The sequence below is a fragment of the Dipodomys ordii genome, unplaced genomic scaffold (genome assembly GCF_000151885.1).
Source record: "Dipodomys ordii isolate 6190 unplaced genomic scaffold, Dord_2.0 Scaffold73, whole genome shotgun sequence".
NCBI classification, from domain to species: domain Eukaryota; kingdom Metazoa; phylum Chordata; class Mammalia; order Rodentia; family Heteromyidae; genus Dipodomys; species Dipodomys ordii.
Genome location: NW_012267289.1, coordinates 4,923,942 through 4,949,887, shown reverse-complemented (window position 1 = coordinate 4,949,887; position 25,946 = coordinate 4,923,942). Strand labels below are relative to the sequence as shown.

General features: G+C 33.6%; 1 protein-coding gene across 1 annotated transcript in view; it reads right to left on the bottom strand.

The window, feature by feature from the left end:
• Positions 1-24,447, bottom strand: part of LOC105991424 — a 36,885-nt gene extending 12,438 nt beyond the window's left edge. Inside the window, exons 1-2 of the mRNA XM_013024076.1 lie at positions 24,010-24,447; positions 23,857-23,967 (exon numbers count right to left, since the gene is read on the bottom strand). Of these exons, the coding sequence (XP_012879530.1) occupies positions 23,857-23,967; positions 24,010-24,447 (549 nt within the window). The remainder of the gene's footprint in view (positions 1-23,856; positions 23,968-24,009) is intronic.
• Between the last annotated feature and the right edge of the window lie 1,499 nt (positions 24,448-25,946).

The window sequence follows — 25,946 nt, the reverse complement described above, 5'->3', positions numbered from 1 at the left end:
GTTTTTGAAAGTAGAGACACTAATATAAAATCCCTTAAATGAAATTATTTAAAATATTTAAACAGCATATTAGTTTGAAAAAGTCTTCCAGAAATTTGTGAATAGAAACAACTTACTAGGATCACATAAAGTTCTGTTATACCAATATTTCAGCTTTTAAAGATGTTTAAATGTTTTACGTTGATATATTAAGAGAAGATTTAAAGTTTTGAAAGTCAGATATGATCAGTGAAAAAAAAAATCTCACCTCTACAACAGATGGCTGCGGAAAGTAATTTGATAGCATTTCAGTTGGCTGAAAACCCAGTGAGTAATTCAGAATCCCACATTTCACCTAATACAGCTCTAGCAAACAAGTTCTGGGACAATATTAGTCATCACTATTCCTTTTATGGTGTGTTCTGTTTAATTCATATAAAATCTTGTGAGGTGTTTACGAAAAGGTAAATTGCTATGTGATTTATTTCATACAAATACAAAACTATTGCTTCAGGAATATGAACAGGCTCGAGCTTCCAAATGGCGGTTTTCAGTTCCCGAGCGTTCACATCAGGTCTTACTGTGTCATTTGAGGCCAAAGATAGTTGTCATTGGTCATCATGTTTACATTATGCTTTGTTTTACAAAAGGAAAAGAAATGTCATTTAACCTATGTCTCTATCAAAAGAGATGACAACACAAAAGAAGTACAAGGCCATAATGATTCTAGAAAAGGCAGTAAGCATGTTTTCTTTTGGCACAATATGCAAGACTTGTATATATACTCACTCACCACACTGCCAGTCTGAGTCCCACAGGCATTTTCATTTATTTACAAAGCCAATCAGGCAAAAGGTCAGGAGCAACTTCAAGAATGTCATGTGTTACTAAATGAATAGATGAGGAAAAGAGATGCAAAAAGACAAAAGGAAATAAAGTCCTCCAGCTCTGTGCATTTAGTAGCAATAAATTGTAGCTGACGCCACTATCATAACCAAACCATGAACAACAAATCAGCTGTGTCCCATGGTTACATTGGCCCTTCAAGGAAGTTTATAGAAAGAAAGATGATCTTGTATGTCCTTTTTAAAGAGCCTAGTTCTTTGGAACAACCAAAATCAAAAGTGCCTCCAAGACTCAGGAAGATTTCAAATGAGCAGGAAGTAGCTCACATTCCTCATGATTGTCTCACCAAATCCATCCAACCAGGTTGTTTGTTTACACTGAAAAAGATTCAGTTTAAAAATCTGGGTCATTCTACTATGAAAACCGTAAAAACTTGAAAAAGGAAATCAAAGCGGAACATAGATAGTGGATAAACCTCCCATGCTCCTGGATTAGAAGGATCAACATTGTGAAAATGGCAATACTTCCCAAGACCATCTACAAATGTAATGGGATACCTATCAATATCTCAACCTCATTCTTCAATGAAGTAGAAGAAGCAATCCAAAAATTCATATGGAACAATAAAAGACCCTGAGTAGCAAAAAACAATCCTTAACAGAAAGAGTAGTGCTGGAGGAATATCACTATCAAATTTCAAACTCTACTACAAAGCCTTATTAATCAAAACAGCTTGGTACTGACAAAAGAACAGACCTGAGTACCAATGGAACAGAACTGAAAACCCAGAAATGAACCCACAGACATATAGCCAACTAATCTTCCATAAGGGAGCTTAAAAAGTAGAATGGAAAAAAGACAGCCTTTTCAGTAAATGGTGCTGGCAAAATTGGTTAATTACCTGTAAAACATTAAAGCTAGAGCCATATATATCACCCTGCACCAGAATCAACTCCAAATGGATCAGACTTCGAATTCAAAACAGCCTGAAAACATTACAGAATAGGAGAAACTCTAGGTTTCCTTGGCACAGGCCAAAATTTTCTTAATAGAGACCAAGAAACACAACAAATCACAGAAAAGTGGACAAATGGGATTGCATGAAGCTGCAGAGTTTCTGCATGGCAAAGGACATAGCTAGCAAGATCAATAGAAAGCCCATGGATTGGGAGAAGATCTTCACTAGCTATACAACAGACAAGGGCCTAATGTCTAAAATCTACTTGGAAATCAAAAAATTAAATGTCTCAACAACAAATCCTCAAAGAAACAACTGCCCAATAAATAAGTGGGCTAAAGACTTAAAGAGAAACTTCTCTGAAGAGGAAAGAAGGATGGCCAATAGACACATGAAGAAATGCTCAACCTCTCTAGCCATAAAAGAAATGCAAATCTTTCTATTTCCTAACAAATGGGGAAATGTCATTCTTTCTGATGGAGGCATAAAATTTCATTGTGTATATATACCACATTTTCTTGATCCATTCATCTACTGAGGGGCATCTGGGTTGGTTCCATATCTAAGCTATGGTAAATAATGCTGCAATAAACATAGTTGTGCTGGTAGCTTTAGTATGGACTTGTTTGTGATCATTTGAGTAAATGCCCAAAAGTGGGATTGCTGGGTCATAGTAACTAGTATGTCTGAGACAAGCAGAAAAGGTCAGATAAGTTGATGTTAGATGAAATGAACCCAAGATAAGTATTTAAATGTTTTATTTTTCATTCTTCCTATTGTTTCTAACATATTTATAAGATGATTTCTTTGTTGCTTTGTATATCCCTCCCCCACGGTATAACCCCTGCTTTCACTGTATTTGATGTTGGTATAATTGTGGAGGGGAAGGGAACAAACAAATCATTTAAATAGGGATACAGGTAGACCTATTGAAACAATGAGTGTACAAGTTGTTATGTCGAAAAACGAACTTTACAGCTTTGGAGGAGAGGGGATGGGAAGGGATAGGAAGGGGAAAGAAAGGAGGAGGCAACAATGCTTGATAAGAAATGTAATCATTACCTTGCCCATGTAATTGTAACTCCTCTGTACTGTATTTTCACAATAAAAAAATTAATACAAGAAAAAATGCAAATCGAAACAATGAGATTCCACCTCACCACAGTTAGAATGGCTATAATCAAGAACTAACAACAACAGATGCCGGAGGGGATGTGGACAGAAAGGAACCCTACTGAATTGTTGGTGGGAGTGTAAACTTGTTCAATCACTCTAGAAAGTAGTATGAAGGTTCCTCAAAAGACTACTCATAGGGTTCCCCTATGACCCAGCAATCCCACTTTTGGGCATTTACCTGAATGGATCAAGAAAATATTATATATATATATAATGGAATTCTATGCCTCCATCAGATAGAATGGCATTGCCTCATTTGTTAGGAAATGGAAAGACTTGGAAAAAAATATATTAAGTGAAGTAAGCCAGGCCCAAAGAAATGTAAGTCCCCTGGTCTCCCTTATTTGCAGTAACTAGTATATGTCTGGGACAAGCAGAAAATGTCAAAAGCTATAGACATATGACCAGATAAGATGATGTTAAGCGAAATGAATCCCAAGATAGGGACACAAGTGTTTTATTTTCTTTCTTGCTATTGTTTCTAACGTATCTATAATGTACCATGCGATTCTTTTGTTTCTTTGTATGTTCCTCCCCCACAGGGTATAAACCCTATTTTCACTGTATTTGATGTCAGTGCCCTGCATCTTGTATATACACTTCTCTAATTTGGGAGGGGAAGGGAAAAAACAAAATGTTTAAATGGGGATACAGGTTGACCCATTGTAACAATGAGATGCACAAGACACTATGTTGAAAAGGAAGTTTACAATTTAGGGGGAGAGGGGTGAGGGAGATGGGAGTGGGGGGTAGTGGAGGTGGGAGGGAAGGGATGGTAGGGGAAAAAACAAAGGAGGAGGCAAAAATGCCTAATAGGAAATGTACTCATTACCATGTAACTGTAACTCCTCTGTATAGTATTTTTACAATAAAAAAGTATTAACAATTTGGGGTCATGTGATTTTGAACAACAGCAAGTTGTAAATTTTCCAGAGAAGCCAGTAGGCAAAACTTTGGAAAGAGTAAAGTCACTGTTGGTTTGGGACAGAAATCCTTGCCCAAAAGATATTGGTCTTCATTTTGTCTTTGCCTTTAATCATCAGAAGAGGCTCATCTACATTGTGCACAGGTATCAAAGTCTACAAATGTGCTTGGATTTAAATGTTTATCTTATGTACAAATACCCTCACAAAACATTCAGAATTATGTCTGGCCACATTTAACATATAAAATTGGCACAAGTCATCTCAGCAAACTTTATATCAGCCTACACTAATACAAAATAAAAATTCATACCCTCTACATGAAATTAATTTGTTTTCTACAGGTTAAGGTAAAGAAACTCATCCAGCATTCAAAATTGCCAAGTATGCAGAAATAATCTGAACATCCTTTGAAAAGCTTGAAGAAAAGTAAGCATTTGTCCATTTGCTTGGATAGTTGTTATTTAGAAAACTAATTGCTTAGTGGTCCATAAAAGAATCAAGTGACATCAATCTATAAGTTCTTACTGTCATTATTATTTACCTTCATGAAAATACCAAAGGAATTATTTCTGAGTTGTAGCTACACATCTAATTTTTTTTGGGGGGGTCGGTTGTGGGCCCTGAACTCTGGGCCTAGGCGCTGTCCCTTAGCTCTTCAGCTCAAGGCTAGCGCTCTACCACTTGAGCCACAGCGCCACTTCCAGCTTTTTTCTTTTTGCTTATGTGGTGCTGAGGAATTGAACCCAGGGCCTCAGGCATGCAAGGCAAGCGCTCTCCCACTGAGCCATCTTCTCAGCCCATACACATCTAATTTTTATCAATACTTAGAGCATGTTTTCTGGCCACCTTACAACTGAAAAAAGTTCCAAGTGTTGTGAAATGAGCATTTGTACAAATTAAATAAATTTTCATATGTCTTTTTGAAAATGCAGCATTTTTACCAGTGGCTGTTGTAATGTACCTAATCATACTTACAAATATCTCTATAAAATCTACTGTGTGATTCACCGTCAGCTATTTCTAACTTTAGACAGTGTTATTTGAATAAAATTATTACATTTCTATGTAAAGACTAGTACTGTGTTTGCTTCTAATTTTCAGAATTTTAAAGCATTCCCAAAAAATGTCTATTTAAATTCTGTTTAATAGTGTCTATATAAATTAGAATTGTAGTATTACTGAAAAGTGATATTGCCATTCTTTTTATTTTAAGGATGACTGGGATTTCTGAAAGATTTTTATACATAAAGTCTATGGCAGGTTCTGTTAGCTTTGCAAATAGAAAAACCACCTGGATATTTTTAAGCCATTCAGCAAATAAAGGTCATTAAATGAGTAAATTTTATAGCCAGCTAGTGCAAAGGAGATCTCCAACAGGAGTTTAAAAGAGTATTTAACTTTCCCACCAGGATACAATGTATAATTAGTAGTAGTATTCTCCACAAAATTTTTTAAACTGCTGCTATTACCATTCGCTACTTTTGAATGGATATATTCAGCTAAGAGGATTTTAAGAAAGTCAGTCATTCAACTATTTTTCTAATATATTTCTCCATGTGTCTGCCTTCCTTTAAAATTTCCTAACAGTGAGTAATTTTACAGCACATTATAGAGTCATGAGTATGACATAAAAATCCTTAAAACCTTAAGGTTTTAGTTCCCAAAGAATTATCTTTTTGAAGAGTTACTCTTTTTTTAGTGGAAGACCAAGATTTCCTTTCTAGATTTATTTTCAATTGTTAAAATTGAATCTCCTTTGTCTATTATTACATATTACTTTATACATTTTTCTTCTCATGATACAGATCATATTATCAATCCAGACAGAAATTATATAAACATTTTTGTCAGAGTAGATATAAAAGAATTGGATGTATCTATCTTATTAACTAGTTCAGTTATGTTCAAGACAAGTGAAAAATGTATGATAGTTAAAAATATTCTTTCTTCTTTTAGTATATATATATATGACTAATGTTTCATTCTTTTTATCCATCAATTAATCAATCATAATGCAAATATCAATGCTCAATGGAAGAACATCTGAAAATTAGAAAAGGCATGGACAAGCGAAAATGTCTTATCTTTTTAAAGCCAAAGGCACTCCATAGCTCTCTTTGAATGGAATAGTAAAAATTTTTCCTAAAGAAAGTCTCAATGAAACAAAAGTGACTTCATATTTTATTGTACAATCCATGAGGTATTTTAAGTCAGTATGCTGTCTTCTAATATGATTGACTCCATTCAGAGTAATATTTAAACCTATTATTTATTATATTTTTGTACTTAATTATGTAAGACAATTATTTAAAATGATGGATAATATATTTTCTATTAACTGAGAAATTCAGGATTATTTTTCAGATTTAATACTACCTATGTTCTATTATATTAAAAAGTATGTATACAATAATGTTGTTGAAATGCTGCAATTACTGATTAGAACCTTGCATCACACAGTATATCAAATATTTCTTTAGTGTTCCTACTGGTGAACTCTTTGCATTAAGTGTCTGAGATCTTTCTAATTGAAGATTTCCCTATGTGACCCATTCAGTTTGTGTCCGATGAAGTTAATATGAGCTAAATAATGACATGGAAATTAACACTGTGGTTTATTATGACATATGCATATTTTAATTGAATCTTCAAGGTCATTTGAATTAACAATTTATCTAATTTCTCTTGCACAAGTGTGGAAATAACTATGCATATGGATGAAGGAACAATACTCACTGGAATGCATCCTAAAATTTCCTCTGAAAATGCTCCTTGAGACATAAGAAATATTAGGAGAGTTTATATCCATATCATCTTAAAGCATTTCAAACTGAATATATTTTGTTAGAAGATAGTATACATAGTATACTTTTAACCAAAATTAAAATTTATAATGAAAGGTAAAAATATTTACAGGCTCACTTGATAATTAAAATTATGCATTTGATTAAACTTATCTTACTCTTCACTGAAGGGCAAAGTTTAAATTTATGACTTTCTCTTTTGTACCAAATGCAAAAATAAAAAAGAAAAGATGATAAATACTACAAAGAAAAATCAAGATTAAACGAAAGTTAAAATATCATATCACTATATGGTTTAGGACAAAAATTCTGGTATGTACAAGTGGTAATACCTTGATGAAGAAAACATAAATGTTGTAAATGAAGAGCATACGTTATTAACAGAGATTAGGGCTCATTTATAAAGCACTATATAATGGCAATAAAGTTTACTCAAAGGAAGAAAGAAAGAGAGAAAGAAAGAAAGAGAGAAAGAAAGAAAAAAGAAAGAAAGAAAGAAAGAAGAAAAGAAAGAAAGAAAGAGAGAAAGAGAGAGAGAGAAAGAAAGAGAGAAAGGAAGGAAGGAAGGAAAAAGAGAGAGAGAAATGGAAGGAAGGAGAGAGAAATGGAGGGAGGGAGAGAGGAAGGGAGGAAAGAAAGAAAGAAAGACCTAGTGTTGCAAGCATGCTCAGTAGGTAGAGCAGCGGTCAATAAGGGTAATTGCGGAATACTGAGTTTGCATCTTGGTCTCAGAAAAATAAGAAAAGGAAAGAAGAGAAAGCAAAAAGGGCCAGAAGTGTGGCTCAAGTAGTAGAGCATATGCTTAGTTAAACCCCAGTACTGTCAATACAAAAGGTATTGCCTATCAATAACTGTTTTAAATTATAACATGTTGACAAAATTACAATGTTTTTACACTGGGTGTTTAAAGTTAAACTTACAAAAATGTTATCATACACTTAAATTTTTGTATAAAAATTTATCCTAAACTAATAAAGGGAATTTCCTTTTCAAATGTTTGTTAAAAATATATTAGTAATATTTAAGCCAGGTGCTGGTGGCTCATCCTGTAATCCTGTAATCTTAGCCACTCTGAGGATCATGCTTCAAAGTCCATGAGGTTCTTAGCTCCAATTAATTAACAAAAAGCTAAAAGTGAATATAAATATATACATATATATGTATAATATTTAAAGAATTGTAGTTAAAATTTACTAGAACAAGTATGATGACTTAATTTCTCTAATTAAATAAGAAAAATATGACAAATTCAAAGTTCAAAGACATCTGTTTTTAAATCTGTGTCAAAATCTATTGCTGGTTTTATTTAAATCACAGTACTACAGATTCTTCCTTCTGTCATATGTATTCACCTTAGTTTCCCAATTAAGTTCTATATTTACTCATATTTTTAATGAGAAGATTTGATAACTAGGGAAGGAGCATGTTTTGGTTGATTTTTTAAAAATATTCCCTAAAAGGTATACTCATTTTTGCCTTCACATTTTCCATTATCTCTCAAGTACTTCTTTTCATTTCTTCAGTCATCTATGTGTAAATAAGAACTGAGGTTTGCCAAAAATCTGTGCTCATTTTCTGGAAGTACAATATTGAGCAAAATAACTACCATCTATCCTTGTATGAACTTAAATTATAGTAAAAATGATTTTAAAATGAACTGAAAATTTTAATACAGTTTGACAAATGCTACATTAGAGAGAGTGCCATCCCCACGTTTCCCTACAATCACACAGAAAAGGCCTACAAACCAGAGCTAAGGATGAAGACTGAAAAGAACTACTTTATGAGTATTATCTTTGCATAGCAGCTACATTGTCTATTATTCCAAGTTTAATGTATAATTGTATGTTGAGTTTGCCTATGCTTCTTGCCTATGCTTATGCTTCTTATGAATTATGACTAGTTGTGATTTTAGCTGGTAGAAAACTCTTTTTCTTGTATATTTTTCTTATTACTTGTATACATTAATACATATATATCTTGCATAATAAGGTTAACAGTAACATTAGATAAAACACTAGATTTCACTAAAGTTGAGTTAGGGAAACTACATATATCTGAAATGCTAAACATCCCTGTTTCCCCAAATAATATCCAAACTCTTGAACCTCCATCCTTCACTCTCCACGCTTTCAATATTAAAGAAAAACATACACATTTTCCCACAAAATGACTACTCTCTTACATATGATTTCTAGACCGTCTTTGTATAGGAGAACAAAAGTTAACTCAGTTGCTTTTAATTTAGGCAATGCCATTTCAATACATAAATTCCTATGTTGAGAATACACAAAGTCATAAATAGTGAAATCAAGTTTTAATCTGTACTCTATTTAAGTTTAGCAGTAAGGATGACACTCCTAGAACTTCTTTAATTAGAAAACAACAATAATAATAGTCTATTTGCTTTCTAGCTTTTCATTAACTGGGACAATTTAAAGCCAAGTTGCTAGTCTCCTACATGTACTTTGAGATGATGTCATTCAGATTTGTTTTAGATGTTTGATACATAGTGTGTTTCTAAATAAATATTCCCTGACCTAACACGAAGATGTTACTAAGTACTAATTAGATCCAGAATTGCAAAAATAAAACAAATAGCATATTTTCATAAACATGCTCACCATATTCCATAGTTATCATGCAATATTTTGTCATTCCACCAGTATAAGTTCTTAATTATCCTAGATAACTGTCTCTGTTAGCGGAAGTGAAGGTGAAGACACCATGTTCACTTCAGAAGTTCCAGAATACATACTCTTAGTTGGTCAAAATGTCAATGGTGCATCAACTTCATTCAACAGTATTAGTATCAATGATGTAACATATGTCGTGAAGGAGAGCAACCTCTAATCTTATTTTAAAAACATAAACTTGTTTAACACTTTCAATGACTTTAGGATGGAGTTTTTACTGTAATTACTCTTTTAGGTATTGAGGAAATTGGGATTAAACAGATATGTATCTACTCAGATCTTTAAATTAGTCTTAGAGGTAGAATTTGAAAGCTAACATTTTGGTGATAGTTCATATTCCATCTTAACATAATAAAAACTAAGTCTATTTAAATGTTAGTAATAATTTATCAAATATCAGGCTGCAATTAGCTCAGTGAGAAGAAATACATACTGAAGCAAGGAGTTATGAACAAATATAACTCTATTCTTTACTTTTAAAAATAATTCACATTTTGTTAAAGATGATGATGCAATAATTAAAACATTACTCCATGGCCTTTGTGTACTTCATCTGACATAATGATATGGTTGTGTCTTTGCCAAAGGTGGATAAAGGAATAATAAATAAATTAAAAGAATTATCCAGTTTAGAAAGATAGCCCTATTTTTCTTCCCATCTTTCTGCTTCTTCAGGGATTCAGAATAGACATACTAACTTGAGCTACTGATGTTGCCTTGTGCCACAAATGGCCCTGAGGAAAAATGAGTTCTCTAGTGATGCACTGGTACTGCCAGAAGCCTTGGACTTCTTAATTGCAGTTAATTTCAAGAAAACACAGAATCTTATTTTCTAGTAAAATAGCTTATTGGAAACCCACATAGCCATTGTTTTAGTGCAGAGTTGTATTGTTGTTGCTTTGCTTTTTTTCCCTGATAAATACAATCACTACCTAAAAATCATCCAGAAGTTATTGGAAGATGCAATTTTATCAAACAAAAGAAATGGTAGGTGCTTTACTAGGTAAGAATCAGTCAATGATTCATTGTATTTGGAATATACAGAAGGATGCTATTGATAGAAAACTTCAGCAAAGAATGTTTCAGTAGTAATGGTTTTTAAAGCAAATATAGTAGTGAATTATGTAATGAGATGAACAAATAGTATAAACAGAAGAATACATGGAGATAGTTTGAATGCATATATAAGATTATATCAAATATCTTGGTAAGAAATATAGAGATACGATGGTAAATAGCATTTCAGTAGCATCTTAAGAGGTCTATGTTTTTGAATTTATGGTTCAGATTTGTATTATCAGATGGAAGGTGAGGGTAGCATAACATATCTTTACTTCCAGCATTTAGGAGGACTATGAAAGGAAGATGTTACCAAATTCAAGTTCAGGCAGGTCAATAGTAAAACACTCTAGAAAGAGAGAGACACACATAGAAAGAGACACTGACAGACACCGAGAAAGGTGAACTTGGTGATGGCATATGGCTGTAATCTCTGTTATTCAAGAGATGAAAGTAGGAGAATTTTAGTTAAGCCAGCTATAAGAAAAATATATGACCTTATTTGAAAATTAACTAAAGGAAGAGAGTCTGGTATCATGGCTCAAATGGTACAGTTCTTGCTTAGAAAATATAAGGCTCTGATTTCAAACCTTAGTCTTACTGAAAGAGAGAAAGGTACATATGTGTGAGAGAGAAAGGTATACACCTATATAGAGAGATGTATTTTCTTTTCAACATGGAGGAAATTAAAACATATATGCATATATATATAAGTATATGTCTGCACACACATATACATGTAGATGACAGAGATAAACAATTAGAGAGGAACACAGAGGCAGACAAAAATGAAGAGATTTTCAAATGGTGTGAATTTCTATTTAAGTGTGATTCTGTAAGTAAAATTTTCAACTAGAATAGAATCAATTTAAGTCTTTCAAATGAAATAAATAAACATAGAAGTCCAGACATATAGGTGTCCCACCATATAGAACAATATATAAAACAACTTTGCACCTGCATAAAGTTAATTTATAAATGCTTGCTGGTGAGTGTTAAATTACAACATTTTTAGTGCTGAAATATATTTAGGCTTTTGATCAGACTTTGTGAAATTTTCACTTGACTTCGAAATTCAAAAATAAGAATAATCGTGAGAGAATATGTTAGGAATGAAATATCTAAAACTGAAACTGAGAACTTCATGGTTCATTTGAGAAAGAATAGTTCAAGAATATTTCTATGGCAAATTGTTTATATGCCAGTAAATTCTCTAATCGACATTTCATCAGTCTGCTAAAGTTTCATCTGAGCAAGACAGTATAACTAATAAATTTATCTCATTTTCTTCTTCAAGAAATATATTTTGTAAAGGCTTGAAACTTTATGATATGCTTCTTCAAAAATCCTTAAACTTAAAAAATGCCTTAAACTGAAAAAATGCCTTAAACTTAAGAAAACTTTTGAGAAAAGGCAAGCAATCTACACATTAAGCTTTCTGTTGAATTATATGTATATTTAAATTATGCATATATTGAATTCTTACTGGATTTATCAGCAGGTTATAATTAAGAACAGCTGATTATTTCTCTGTATGAAAATTATTATTAAAGTGGATTAGAGTATAAAATATACTTATTTTTATGACCTTTCTACTAATTGATCCTTCATTAAAATTTCAGTTTGGCTCCTTGAACATTGAAGTAGTTCCATTTCACAGGAAGGTATACATACAAGGCATACTGTTTTATCCTTATTTTTGTTCATTTGTCTGTGACACAGAAACCACTACTATAAAAGTGGAAAAAGATAATGTATACACTAATTTCCAAAGTTAGATAGCATTTTAAGTTTTCAACTAGAAAAAATACTCCCCTGAAAACAGTTTCATTATATTTACTGATAAACATATGTTGATATGTTTTCCAAGAGAAATATTTATATCCTAAAATATTTCATGAAAGTTGACTTTTTATCCATGTTAACATGATAACTACCATAACAATATTTTCATTTCTTTCTTTTTTTGGCGTGTGGGGGGGTCAGTCGTGGGGCTTGAACTCTGGGCTTGGGCGCTGTCCCTGCGCTCTTCAGCTCATAGCCAGCACTCTACCACTTGAGCCATAGCACCACTTCCGGTTTTCTCATGGTTAATTGGAGATGAGTCTCATGGACTTTCCTTCGAGGGCTGGCTTTGAACCACAATCCTCAGATCTCAGCCTCCTGAGTAGCTAGGATTACAGGAGTGGGCCACCGGTGCCCGGCCTCATTTATTTCTAACATTCAAGAATTAAGGACACATAAGCAGTCTAAAGATCTAAGTATACTCTTTTTTTGTCTTATGTGGTGCTGGGGAATCGAACCCAGGGCCTCATGCATGCAAGGTAAGCGCTCTACCACTGAGCCACCTTCCCAGTCCCCTAAGTATACTCTTACATAACAAATATTTGCCAAATATACATGTCTCAAGCCTGGGAAAAATGATAGTTTGGGAAACCCTCAACAGTCCTGACTCATTATAGCTTAAATTCTAGATTATATCTTTTATTTTCTAACTAATAAAAATATTCTTAATAAAATATTTTCAAATCTTGCATATGCTACATTTACAACACATCTCAATTTGTTCACAAAATTTTCATCATATATACATGATCTCTACTTATACACAGCTAAGAAGTATATACATATGTGTGAGTTGTCCCAATTACATTTAAAAGATTTCTAAATACCAGAAATCAGATTCAAATACCAGAAATCATTTTACTTTAGTATTTGTAATAAAATTAAGAAAATATTTATTATAGAAGAATGTGTTTTATTTTGAAGTAAAAGTATCATCATCAAAATGATCCCTATAAATGTATTTAGTAACTATTGTGTCAACTCAGTATTAGTGTTGTTCCAAAATTTCTTGTAGTTTTTTAAGATTCATTTGCATAATTCTGTCAATTATAATTTAAGTCTGTATACTGACTTACAGTGGAAAACCATCCTGTTTTGCCAAATTACAAATAGGCATTTATTTGGTGGTATGAATTTCATTTGGTCTTAGATGTTGACATATTTTGAGAAAAATGTAAATTGCATGCACTACCATTTTTTTGTATATTGAATACTTGGAATGCATTCCCTTTGTTTCAAGAAAAATTCAAATTGGAATTACTGCGAAACTTCTTTATGGCATTCATTATGACTCAACCAACAAGAATTGACATAGTACATAAAATCATTAAATTCTCTGTCTTCTATGTCTTTCAGCAGGTTCTATAAACCAGCCATGATTCATGGCATTTGCTTGCAAACATTGAATGATTTTAACAATCAAATGCATTATATTAAACAAAAAAATAGCCTCAGAAAAACTGAACATTTTTAACATGTATTATGCATTGTAACGAAGAAATGGAAACATGTGATTTAATTATAACAAAGCTCAAATTTTAACCTGAAACTAGATCCTTATCTCTAACCTTGTAACAATATCATTTCAAAGTGAGTCAAAAATACCTCAGTATGTGACCTAAAGCTAAGAAACTACTATAGAAAAGAGAAAATACTATGATTTATAGACCTAGGTAGAAGATAACTTGAAGAGTTTAGCAAATAGAAAATGACAAATGGGATTGAATTAAGAAAGTGGAGAGGGGTATAAGAATGAAGAAGAAGGGAAAGCAGGGAGAATTCAGGCAAAGATTCATCATACATACCACAGAATTGAGAAAAAATAAGGCAAGGGGTGTGTGGAAGGGGGAGTAAAGATGTTGAAGTAGTGATCAAGATGCATTGTGCACATAAACTGTTTTGTTAAATGGCAGAAAAGTCCATCCATAACCTAAAATAAGAACAGTGGAAGATAGGGTAGGGTTGGAGGGATGGGTGATATGTTAAAAGGGGTGACATTGATCAACATGCACTGTATTCATAAACTGCTTCAGTGAATGACAACTCCTTTGTACATCTACTTAAAGATATTACAAATATTTTCTGTGTACATCTACTTAAAGATATTACAAATATTTTCTTTAAAGGCCTCTGCATATTGAAATGTATAGTTATTAAGGCTTAAATGTCATCCTCTAGAATTGGAGACTTTGCCAGCTACAAATCTGAAAGAGTCTAATAACCACAATATATAAAAAGCTCAAAGCCTAAATCCTCAAAGAAACAATATCCCAATTAAAAAATGGGCAAAGGAACTAAATAAATCTTTTTCAGAAGTACAAATAATGTCAAATAAATTCATAAAAATGCCTAATATCCCAGTCCACAGAGGAAATGTAAAACAAACAAAATTTAGATTCCATCCTACTCCAGCCAAACAGACCATCATGAAGAATTGGAACAAAAATAAACACTGGCAAAAATACAGAAGAACCCCAATACACTGTCAGTGGGAATATAAATTAATGCAACTACTATGGAGAGCAGTATAAATATTCCTGAAATATCCTAAAATTTAGAACTCATCTATGATCCAGCCAAACTACTCTTGGAGATTCTCTCTCTCTCTCTCTCTCTCTCTCTCTCTCTCTCTCTGTGTCTGTATACCTGCCTACCTACCTATCTATACAAATACAAATATACACACATATACATATATATTACATATGAAACATATATCACATAGGTTACACATAACACATGATATATATAACCTACGTTCATGTATATGAAACATAAATTACATATATTCTCTGTGGTATGTGTGACATGTGATGTGTGATATATATATGATACATTATATTATTTGAATCAAAATAGATGGACCTGAAAAAATTCATATAGAGTGATGTGAGGCTTAGAGCAACTAAGAGTACATATTTTCTGACTCATATATGGAAGAACTAAAATATAAATATATTTTAAAACTCATACAGGGCCAAAAGCATACATAATCAAACTGACTAAAGAATAGTTTATGAAGGAATAAGATTCTATAGTATTATTATTTTGAAGAATTAATAAACAATGCAACAAAATGAGTACCAGGATGTTGAAACATGTCTTGCCTGAAGAGAATGGTGACTTCATAACATAGTAAACAATATGCATGTGTAAAAATTGAACTAAGAAACTTGAGTGGGAACTGGGATAGGATAACTGGTGGGGGTGTTAGAGAATGATGAAAGAAAGGACTCTTAATAAACAGCAATCTAAACATTTACACGTGAGAACAGAGGAGGATATTCTTAGGAGAGGATTGCAAGGACCCAGTAGCTATGTGCATAAGGTCATATAAAATGATGCTTATTTAAATGATGCTTATTTCCAAGAAATGGAAATATGAGGTTTTTCATTATATTGTTTTTGGTTCTCCCCACCATCCCTTTGGTTTAGTTCTTTCTGTCCTTGTTTTTGATATCTGTACTTTTGTCTTGTATATGTTTATCTGATTTGGGAAAGGGAAAGGGAAGCACAGAAACGGTGGAAGAAATGTGAATCAACTCAGCAATGAAAACCACTAGACTCTATGTTGGAAATAAACTATATAACTTTGGTGGAAGGAATGTGGGGAGGGGAAAGTTGTAAGAGAATGAGGGAGGGGGTTGCATTGTTCGAAAGGGAGTGTTCTCATTACAGCACCTTTACAATATTTTTAAAAAGATGAATGATACACATAAATTGACATGTTAAATTAAAACTCCTGGCACAATAGTTTGAACAAAACAGTAAATATATTTTTAAAGAAAAAAGGAAAGACCTCATGTTTGAAAAAAAAGTGAAATGTGTGTGTGGCATTCTCTTTGGGAATAAATAAACAAATCTGCATAGGTATTTATAAACTAATATAATTAAGACTATGATAAAGACTATGATAAAAAATATAGTGATAAATGATTCACTACAAGTATACAGGTGTTATTCTAACTTGTTCTGTCCACATAAAAATAAGCACATTAGAATATTAGATGAGTGCATAGAAATAATTTGAACAGAATTGATTCATTAATTTCTATTAGATCTCTGGTGTGCTGATTCACCATACTGCAGGGAATGCTCATGCCCTAACATAACCATTTAAAATCAATAAAAACCAGTAAAGTAAATAAAGCTTCAATGAAAACTATTCTTATCAAAGCAACAACTGTGTCTTTTGGGAAAACATGTTGAACTTCATCAGTGTTTAAACTTTTAAAAATGGCGATAGCCACACTTCTAGTGGTTAATTCCCATTTGTGGCTAACAGAACCTATAGTTTGTGACATTAAAAACATTTACTTTACCATTATTCAAGCTTGGATATCCTGTTGATTGGTGAGAGTGGGATATTGATATCTTTTATTATCATTGTATTAGAGATTAGGTATATTTTTCCCCCTTTGGGCTTTTTAAAAAATTATCTGTGAGTATTTATTCTAAGGGATTTTAATTCAACTATTAGGTTATAAGTACAGTACTTTTTGATTAATGTCACCCCGTCCATCTAGTTATAGAAATGTCCAACCATTTTGATGATGATCGGTGACCAATATTTGGTGCATACTTAGGCATTGTTAGGTTTTCTTGATGGAAATTCCCCTGTATTAGAATGATCTTTTTAATTGCCTCTAATTTTTGTTTAAAATCTTCTGTAGCTGATAGGAGGGACAAAGCTATTTGTCTATTTATGCTTGTATTTACTATACATTTGCTCGATAAGCCTTTCAATTTAGGCCCATAAATTTTTTTCAGAAATGTTTTTTTGTGAAAAACAGATTATCAGGTCTTGCCATTTAATCCAAGTTGCCGTTCTATATTTTTTTTAATGAGACTGAGTTCATTAACAATAGCACCGAAAGAAAATTTCATGCTAATTTTAAAAAGAATTATTATGGTTCATGGTTTCAGGGTTTTCAATACATGATAACTTGGCCTTGTTTGCTGTGATCCTATGGCTACGTAGGACAAGAAGTAAAACAAAATTGCCTACCTCATGGTAGTCAGGAAACAGAGAGATGAATGATCTGGTATTCAACATGTCCTTCATGGACACAACCCTAATGACCTAACTTCCTTTTAATCTGATCTCCTTAAGAAGCACCACCTCCCAATTACACTTCAGTTAGAGACCAAGCCTTTACCACAAGGGTTTTGGGGGAATACTTGAGAATTAAGTCATTTATTAATCAAATTAGACTTGCATTATATAAGTATTGAACAGCTCTATTACACATCATCATTACACTCTATATTTAAGGCAGTATTTCTCGAACTACTAATATGTATAAACTTACTTGAGGAAATAATAAAAATCCAGGTTATTATTTAGTAAATTTGTGATGAGCGAGATTCTGTGACTAGATTTCCAATAAGATGCTGTGCAATTGACAATGGTGCTGCACAGAAAAACTCATGAGAACTTTCTATACATGTGAAAAACAAGATATAAAACAAATGCCATGGCTGGGCACTGGTGGCTAATGCCTCTAATCCTAGCTACTCAGGAGTCTGAGATCTGAGGATCACAGTTCAAAGCCAGATGGGGAAAGAATGTTACCAAGACTCTTACCTTCAGTTACCCATCTAAAAACTAGAAGTAGAACTGTGATTCGAAGTGAGAGAGTGCTAGTCTTGAGCTAAAACCTCAGTAATAGTGTCCTGGCCCTGATTTCAATCCCCAGAACTGAAAAAAACAAAAACAACAACAACAAAAAAAAACCAAATTCAATGGCAGCAAGGGAGGAAGGGAGGGAATGAGCAGGAAAGAGGGAACAGCTGACATAAAGCAAAAGGAAAGAAATGAACATATCACCAGATGTGGAAGAAATAACTGTATTGTCAAAGCTCATAGAACTCATAAACTTTATAAACCATGATAAAGACAATTTGTTCCATGAAAGATAGAATGTGTGTGACTTTAACTAAGTATCACTATCTCACAATGCTGTGAAATTTGTGAAAATTATGTAATCACTTAATCACAATAAAAAATTTGCTTTAAAAAGTCATTGCAATGCTATTTATCATCACAAAAATGTGTATGAGTACTGTTCAACCTAAAATAAGTACATAAAATTTTAAATTCATACTCTGCAGTTATATAATACATATGTATGTGTGTGATTATATATAATTAAAATGAGCTATCTATATCTTGAAACGATGGGTCTCAAAAGTATACACTAGATCAGATGCCTCACATTTCAAGATGAAAAATATATTATGATAATATATGTACAAATTTTAAAACATACAAAACAAAACTTGTTATGGATTTATAAATATTTAGTACATTTCTTAAAATGGACAAATGAATTCACACGTAAGTCATAAATAATGGGACTGCAATACTGGATCTTTTTGTACAGTGGTATTAGCAATTATAAAATGTGAAGAAAATGTAAGTAATGGAATGTAGTTTATAACTGACTGATGGTGTAAATATATTCACCACCTTATTATCTTTCTTCTTAGAGTTGGCTTATTTTATAATTAAAAATAAATTGAAGATAAGACTAGGCATGTAGGAAATGTAGTCATTACCTTACTCATGTAACTATAATCCCCATGTACATTATTTTTATAATAAAAACATATTAAAAAGACTAGGTATGGTGTATATCTGTAATACCATTTAATACATTTAAAGAATTTAAATCTAGTTCATGTCCTCTAAAATTATATACTTAAAAAATACCTTATCATTACTATTCTTCTATATACTCTCTTTTATATAACTCCAGGGTTTACTTCCAATTGTTCAACCATTCTCATGTGTAGGAAACAGGTTTTACACAAACATACACAAATAATATGTGTTTTGCAGCATAGAATTGTCTGATATTTTTCACTTAGATCACAGATGACATGCTGATATACTTTTTCTTTTTTATCAAAAAGTTTCTTGTTGAAGTTACATATAGTGTTTAGCCATCTTCTTTCTGTTTTAATCTCATCTTCCAACTCGTGCTGAGTCTCTGTTCATAACTAAGACATTTCTGAAGGTATTTTCCTGCAGTTGATTACATCATTTCTAAAATGTATGTGCTCTTTTCATTTGGGAAAACATCACATTTGTGGCATATTAGGATATGTATCTACAAATGAAAATCAATATTATTTATCAATTGCTCACTATTTTAGGCAAATGTAAGCAATTTTTAAAAATGATACTATATATTCACAATATTATTTTTTGTCTTTGGCAGTACTAGGGTTTGAGTATGGGGCCTTGTGTTTTCAGGACTTGCAGTCTATCTCCTTGAAGCAGACTCTGGTTTTATTTTATCCTGACCAGTATGGAATTAGAGTCCAGAAAACTTTTCTTTCCCTGTTGGTATTGAACTTCAATACTCTGAATCTCAGCCTCTCCAGAGACTAAGATTATAGGTATAATCCCTAGGTGCCTGCCTTGAAATAGTTATGATTGTCAGTGTCTTATTCTATCATATTTACTGGTATGATTGCTTAAAAGTAACATTACATTAGAATTCATTTCATACTTTGCCACTAGACACAGATAATGAGATTATTGATCAGTTTATGTTACCTTTCAAATAACTTCAGATATAGTAAATTGTGAATGCTTCTACTTTAAATACTATCTTATCTGTATAAAATCTTGCAAAAAGTCTTCCTGTCACTAATAACCTTTCTTCCTGTATGAGCGTCAGTGCTCACGCCTGTAATCCGAGCTACTCAGGAGGCTGAGATCTGAGGATCATGGTTCAAAGCCAGACCAGGTAGGACAGCCCATGACATGGTTATGTCCAATTAACCAGGCGTGCAGTTGTGGTTCAAGTGGTAGAGCACTGGCCTTTAGCACAAAAATCACAAGCAGAATCCAGGTCCTGAGTTCCAGCCTCAGCATTGGCTGGAACAACAACAATAACAATAGTTTAAAATTGTTTTGAAAAGAAAGCTATGAGGGGCTGGGAAGGTGGCTCAGTGGTAGAGCGCTTGCCTTGCATGCATGAGGCTCTGGGTTCGATTCCTCAGCAACACATAAGCAAAAATAAAAAAGCCAGAAGGGGTGCTGTGGCTCAAGTGGTAGAGCGCTAGCCTTGAGCTGAAGAGCTGAGGGACAGCGCCCAGGCCCAGAGTTCAGGCCCCACAACCAGACCTCCCCCCCAAAAAAAAGAAATCTATGAAACAGTTATAATTAACAACAAAAAAAACATTCCCAATAAAATAGAGAAGTTAGAAGTATCTAATTCGAACTTTAAAAAAAAGAACATACTATAATAAAGCATAGTTTTTAAAATAAGCCAAATTAGAATGTTAAATGTACGTTATTGATAAATGTCAAAATGGTCTATGAAAACTTACACCTGTAATCCTAGATACTCAAATAGGCTGAGATTAGGAGGATAGTTGTTCAATGTCAATATAGGCATAAAGTTCTTGAGACTGATCTCAACGAATAAAAAACTGGGTGGTATAGTATGGTTGTCATCACAGTTACACAGAAAATACAAATGTGAATCTAGCTTAGCCTAGGGAAAATATACCAAGACCCAAAAATCAAGGCAAAAGAATGCTAGGTTAATAGTGTAAGTGGAAGATTCCTGGTCTAAGAAAATGAAAGGTTCTGAGTTCAAATACCAGTGCTGTAAAAAAATTAATTGAACTCAATTTCATTTTATAAACATTTACTCAGTGCTTAAATTCTAGGTTGAAAGGAGTTCAAAGGAGTTAGTAGCAAGACCAACATATGGCTCCCATTCATGAAATTTAATCTTGTAAAGAAATGTTAGACCAATAACAACAGAAATTATACATATCATCAGAAGTTTGAGAAGAATAAAACACATGTTAAGTGCCTTTGAAGCCTGACAGAAGGCTTTGAACACATCGTTGCATGTATCATTTCTTCTTCATCCTTGAAAAGCTATATATCAGCTGTTCATGCTGATATAACTAAGAAATAAGACAACCTGTCAATGGTAAGGTTATTATAGTTCCCACAAACATAAAATGTATAAAAACCTGTTTTTAAGACTATAAAAAAATAAAAATCATTGGACATTGTTTCAGAATAGTTTTATTTTTATTTTTACTTTTGTCAGTCTCGGACTTGAACTCAGGGCCCGGGTACTGTCCCTGAGCTTTTCTGCTCAAGGCTAGTGTCTACCACTTGAGCCACAGCACTACTCACAGCCTTTTCTGCATAGTTTATTGGAGATGAATCAAAGAGTTTCACAGATTTTTCTGGCCAGGCTGGCTTCAAACTGGATCCTCCTATCTCAGCCTATTGAGTAGCTAGGATTAGAGGCATGAGCCACCAGTGCCCAGCCTCAGAGAATATTTTTTTAATAAAGAGCTTTAATAGAATTAACTGAATATCAACACACATTTTAGGCACATCATATATTTAGTCTATTCTGAGGATGAAGTTGTAAAGAAAAAAATAAAACCCAGTAACACCTGAATGAATTTTTAGTCTAGCAAGTTGAAAAGATAAGAAATGGTTGTAATATAATATGATTGGGAGAACCACAGTGAGTGAACACAGATTTATAATGATAGCAATATCCATTCATATTTTGCAGGCATCACAGGAAAAAAAAGCTTTCCAGATGCCGCCAGTATGAAGTAGAAAATGGCGACATTGCTCAATATGTCACCGCTCCCAAAATGATATGTGAATTGAAACTTCTTTATACAGCTACTTGAAGATAGTAAAAGGTAGAAAAGAAGGCAAAGACAAAGTAGACACTCACAGAATAAAATCTCATGAATAGGAATGTCTTTCTAGGCAAGAGAATTCCTGAGTTGAAATGTAAGATTCAAAGGACTCTTGGCATAATCTGCACATTGCAAAGACACAGTTGTGGTTAAAATATATAATGGGAAAATGGAGATAAATAAAAAGTCCATTTTGAGAAATTATCATACTGTAATCATATAATCATAAAAGACATTTTTATTTTGTCCAAGAATCAATGGATAATGATTTAAAGATTGTAAGCAGTAGAATAACATTATTAACTTTGTATCTCAGCTATGTGGTTAAAAGTTAAGTATATGCTTACAAGTTAATTCCATAACCCAGCTGACAAGTGGCTCTCATACCAATTAGGAAGTGACAAGTGGAGAAAAAAGTTGACTCCTAGCAATAATAAATCCATAAAAATCTATAGCCTTTGAATCAGATAAGCAATGAAAAATACCACAGAAAGGTTTTATGGTGAATAACAATATATCCAACTGTAACCAGAAAGGCAGAGGGAAGTAGAATATACAAGATGTAAATTATACAGGTAAAAAGTAATTAATTCTGGCTTGGTCATGTTGAATTAGAAATGTTTCAACTGAAATGTTTAATATACATCCTGGGAACTGAAATGATTTGAGACAGAATTAGAACTGAGAGTCATTAGTTTAAGAGATGCCTATACTTGACCTTGCAAAAAGCAATGATCATTTATGACATATACATGGAAGCAGCTTTCTTTCCTTTACCACCAGACTCAGTGGAATGAACCCATTTAAAAACAATTCATTAACCAATGTGGCTTTATAGATCCAGGTAATTATTAGGTGACTTCAGAGCCCATAAAGGAAATGTTGGCACAATAAGCATGAAGTAGTTTTCTCTTAATACTTGTGAATTCAGATTGAATAGATTATTAGATATCAGAGCATGTGATATTAATAGTAACATTTGTCTAGAAATATATAACTGAAAACGTCCCCTTCGTATATTGGTTGAATATAACCTCAATTTTCTTTAAAAAATGTGGAAACAGGTGGGAATAAATTGGCTTGAGAAAATATGTTTTTGGGTCTTCATTGTATTTTTTTGTGGTAGTCCTATAGCTTGAACTTAGAGCTGGGTCCCTGCCCTGAACTTTTGTGTTCAAGGATAGTGTGCTATCCAACTTGAATCACAGCACTGCTCCTGACTTTGATGTTTAACTGGAAATGAGAGTCCCATAGACTTTCCTACCCAGACCGGCTTCAAACCATGATCCTCATATCTCAACCTCCTGAGTAGTTAGGATTACAAGAGTGAGCCACCAGTGGTAGGCTATAGGCAATAAGCTAGTATTGTTCAGGGCCAGATAGATACTTCTGGTATCTGTCCAACTACTGGACAATAATTATAGAGCGGGTATTCTATGCAGGCATTCTCTTAAATATGTAAGATTCATGTTTTAACTTCTAAGAGATTTATGATCTTTTACTCAAGTCATAAAATTAAACATGATAGTTCTTAGATGACTAAAATTCAGTGTCAGAATATTAATAAATATGAGAAGAAATCAAACACTAGTCCCAAAAAACTAGGAGGTCATTGCTTTTTTTTTTAAAGACACGATGTTCATTTAATCAGAATTTCTCATTTTGAACTTTCTTTGGAAAAATTTGAACAGTAAGCTTGGTCCCTTTGTGCCTTTTATACTGATGTAGCTCTGCACAGACTTTGACTGGAGAGATGGTACTTGGCTTTGTTGCAGCTTTCCCTCAAGTGGTTGGTAATCTTTACTACATATAAACTCAAGCCAGGAGACCCCCTGGGGCAGTCGATGTTGGTAACTTAGTACTTTTGTGAATACTCTATCTGGGGGGGGAGATTGGTGACAGGCTTTTTCAGTAGGAGGGGGCGGGATAGGCAAAGCAGAACAAGAGGAGGAAGAAGAGGAAGAAGAGGAGGCAGAAGAAACTGACAAGGAGGAGAAAGAGGAAGAAGGGGTTGGGAACTGGGATGGCAGATGTAAAGCATTTGTACTTTTAACATAAAGCAGCCATTCAGTAGCCTGCGACCGTTCACTAACTTTCTTCTTGGTAGAAAGCTTTTCCTGGCAGATACCAGATTGTGATGTGCGGATCACCTGCGGCATTTTCTCCATTCCTTCAAGGTCGTTATCCAGAGCATCGTCAAGCTGATTGTCCTTCATAGGAAATAGGAGAGAAGATGAAATCTCTGGTAGAGAAAGAATAAGAAGTAGTTTTACCACTACTTTCCCCTCAGTAGTCGTCTCAGGTGTTGGTATAACAAACAGCCTTGCACACCGAGGATCTTTCCTTCCTATTCGATGGTTACAATGAGATTTTATGCAGGAAGCACAAGCTAAACAAACTGTATACACTGTTGAAAGGCGTGGACCTGGATGGGGATTTGGCCTTCCCCTCATCCTTCGAAAGAGAATCTGTCTACAAATATCTCTCTGGATTCTCGTCTTGGAGATAGAATTGATAATTTTGTTTACAACATCATCGGGCAGAGTTCCACCTTTCACAACGCAGGGATATATATAACTAAAAGTCCAGGGAAATTCTTTATTTAATTTTGTCTTTGACCTAAAATCAAAGCTGCTTTTACTTTGGAGTTTGGAACCCAAGGTAGAAGCTGTGCTCCTGATGCAGTGTTTGATGCTTGATAATGATTGGCCAGATGTATTTAGTGTGGGATGGAATGGCCATAAATGTGTAGGCCTGTATTTGTCATTTGGTGAAGTGGTATTCAACTTGGAGTGATAAGTTGGTGATTTCAGGGCCTTAAAATTACCATCAAACCTAATGGTTTGAGACTTTGACTCAAACAGTGGAAAACTCGAAGACTGGTGAATAGAATCTGATAAAGATGATTTCTTTAATGTTAAGTGAGACAGTGGTAAAGTCATAACATGGGTGTTAGAGTTTACTGTAGGTAATCTCTGAAGTCTGGGTTCAGGTAATGGGGAGCTCATTCCCATGTAATTAAACTCCAGAGAAGGTGATGTCTGAACGCATTTATTTGCTTGTAGTTTTTTCTTGAGTAATGGTGACTGCAAAGACTTTTGATTTCGCTCCAGTAAAGATTTCCAAAGGCAATCCAATGACGTTGTTTTTGGAGATTTAGTTTGAAGTGTTGTTGAGCTACAGGCTTTTTGGTTGGTTCTCAAAGAGGGTGATGTCCAGATAATATTTAGGGAAGTCGTTTCTTCATGTTGGAGGGGGGATAAGGAACTTGAGACTTTTTCACTGGACTTCAATGAAGGTGATACCCAAACATCTGGAATTGAAGATGAATTATCAGGTTTCAGGAGGAGTAATCTTGACCTCAGGACCCTCTGGTTGGGTTCCAATGATAATGGTGTCTTATTAAGGTTAGATGAAGATGCTGCCGGAGATTTGAAATAAGAAAAAGGTAAGTTCAGGGCTTTCCGTGAGGGGCACAATGAAGTTTTCCAGTGAAGATTCAGTGAAGGTTTGTCTGAACATTTGGAGTGGGATGATTGTGGTTGAATAATCCTGTTATAGACATCTTGGGACACTGATAATCGAGATTTGGGGGAAGGCAATACTGGGCAGCTTTGGATCTTCTTGTTAGAGTTTACTGGAGGTGCTATATTGTTATTGCTTTGGGATTGCACTTCCTCCACAGGTTGGTTATTGTGTTGATTTAGGTTTCCACCTGCATATTCATGTGTTAATGAATTCTTTGTGGCCACTTGTTTAGAGCTGTCTAAAGGCACAAAATGTTTATAATGATATGCCAAAGACTCCATGTTGTACTGTGGCACAAAACTTTACAAAAGCAGTTGCTTTATGGGGATGTTAGAGCCTTTTAAGCCCAATTCAATGAATAACAGACACTTGAATAAATGTTTCCTGGCAGTTCCCAGATTCTTTCTGGTAACCTCTTTGTTGA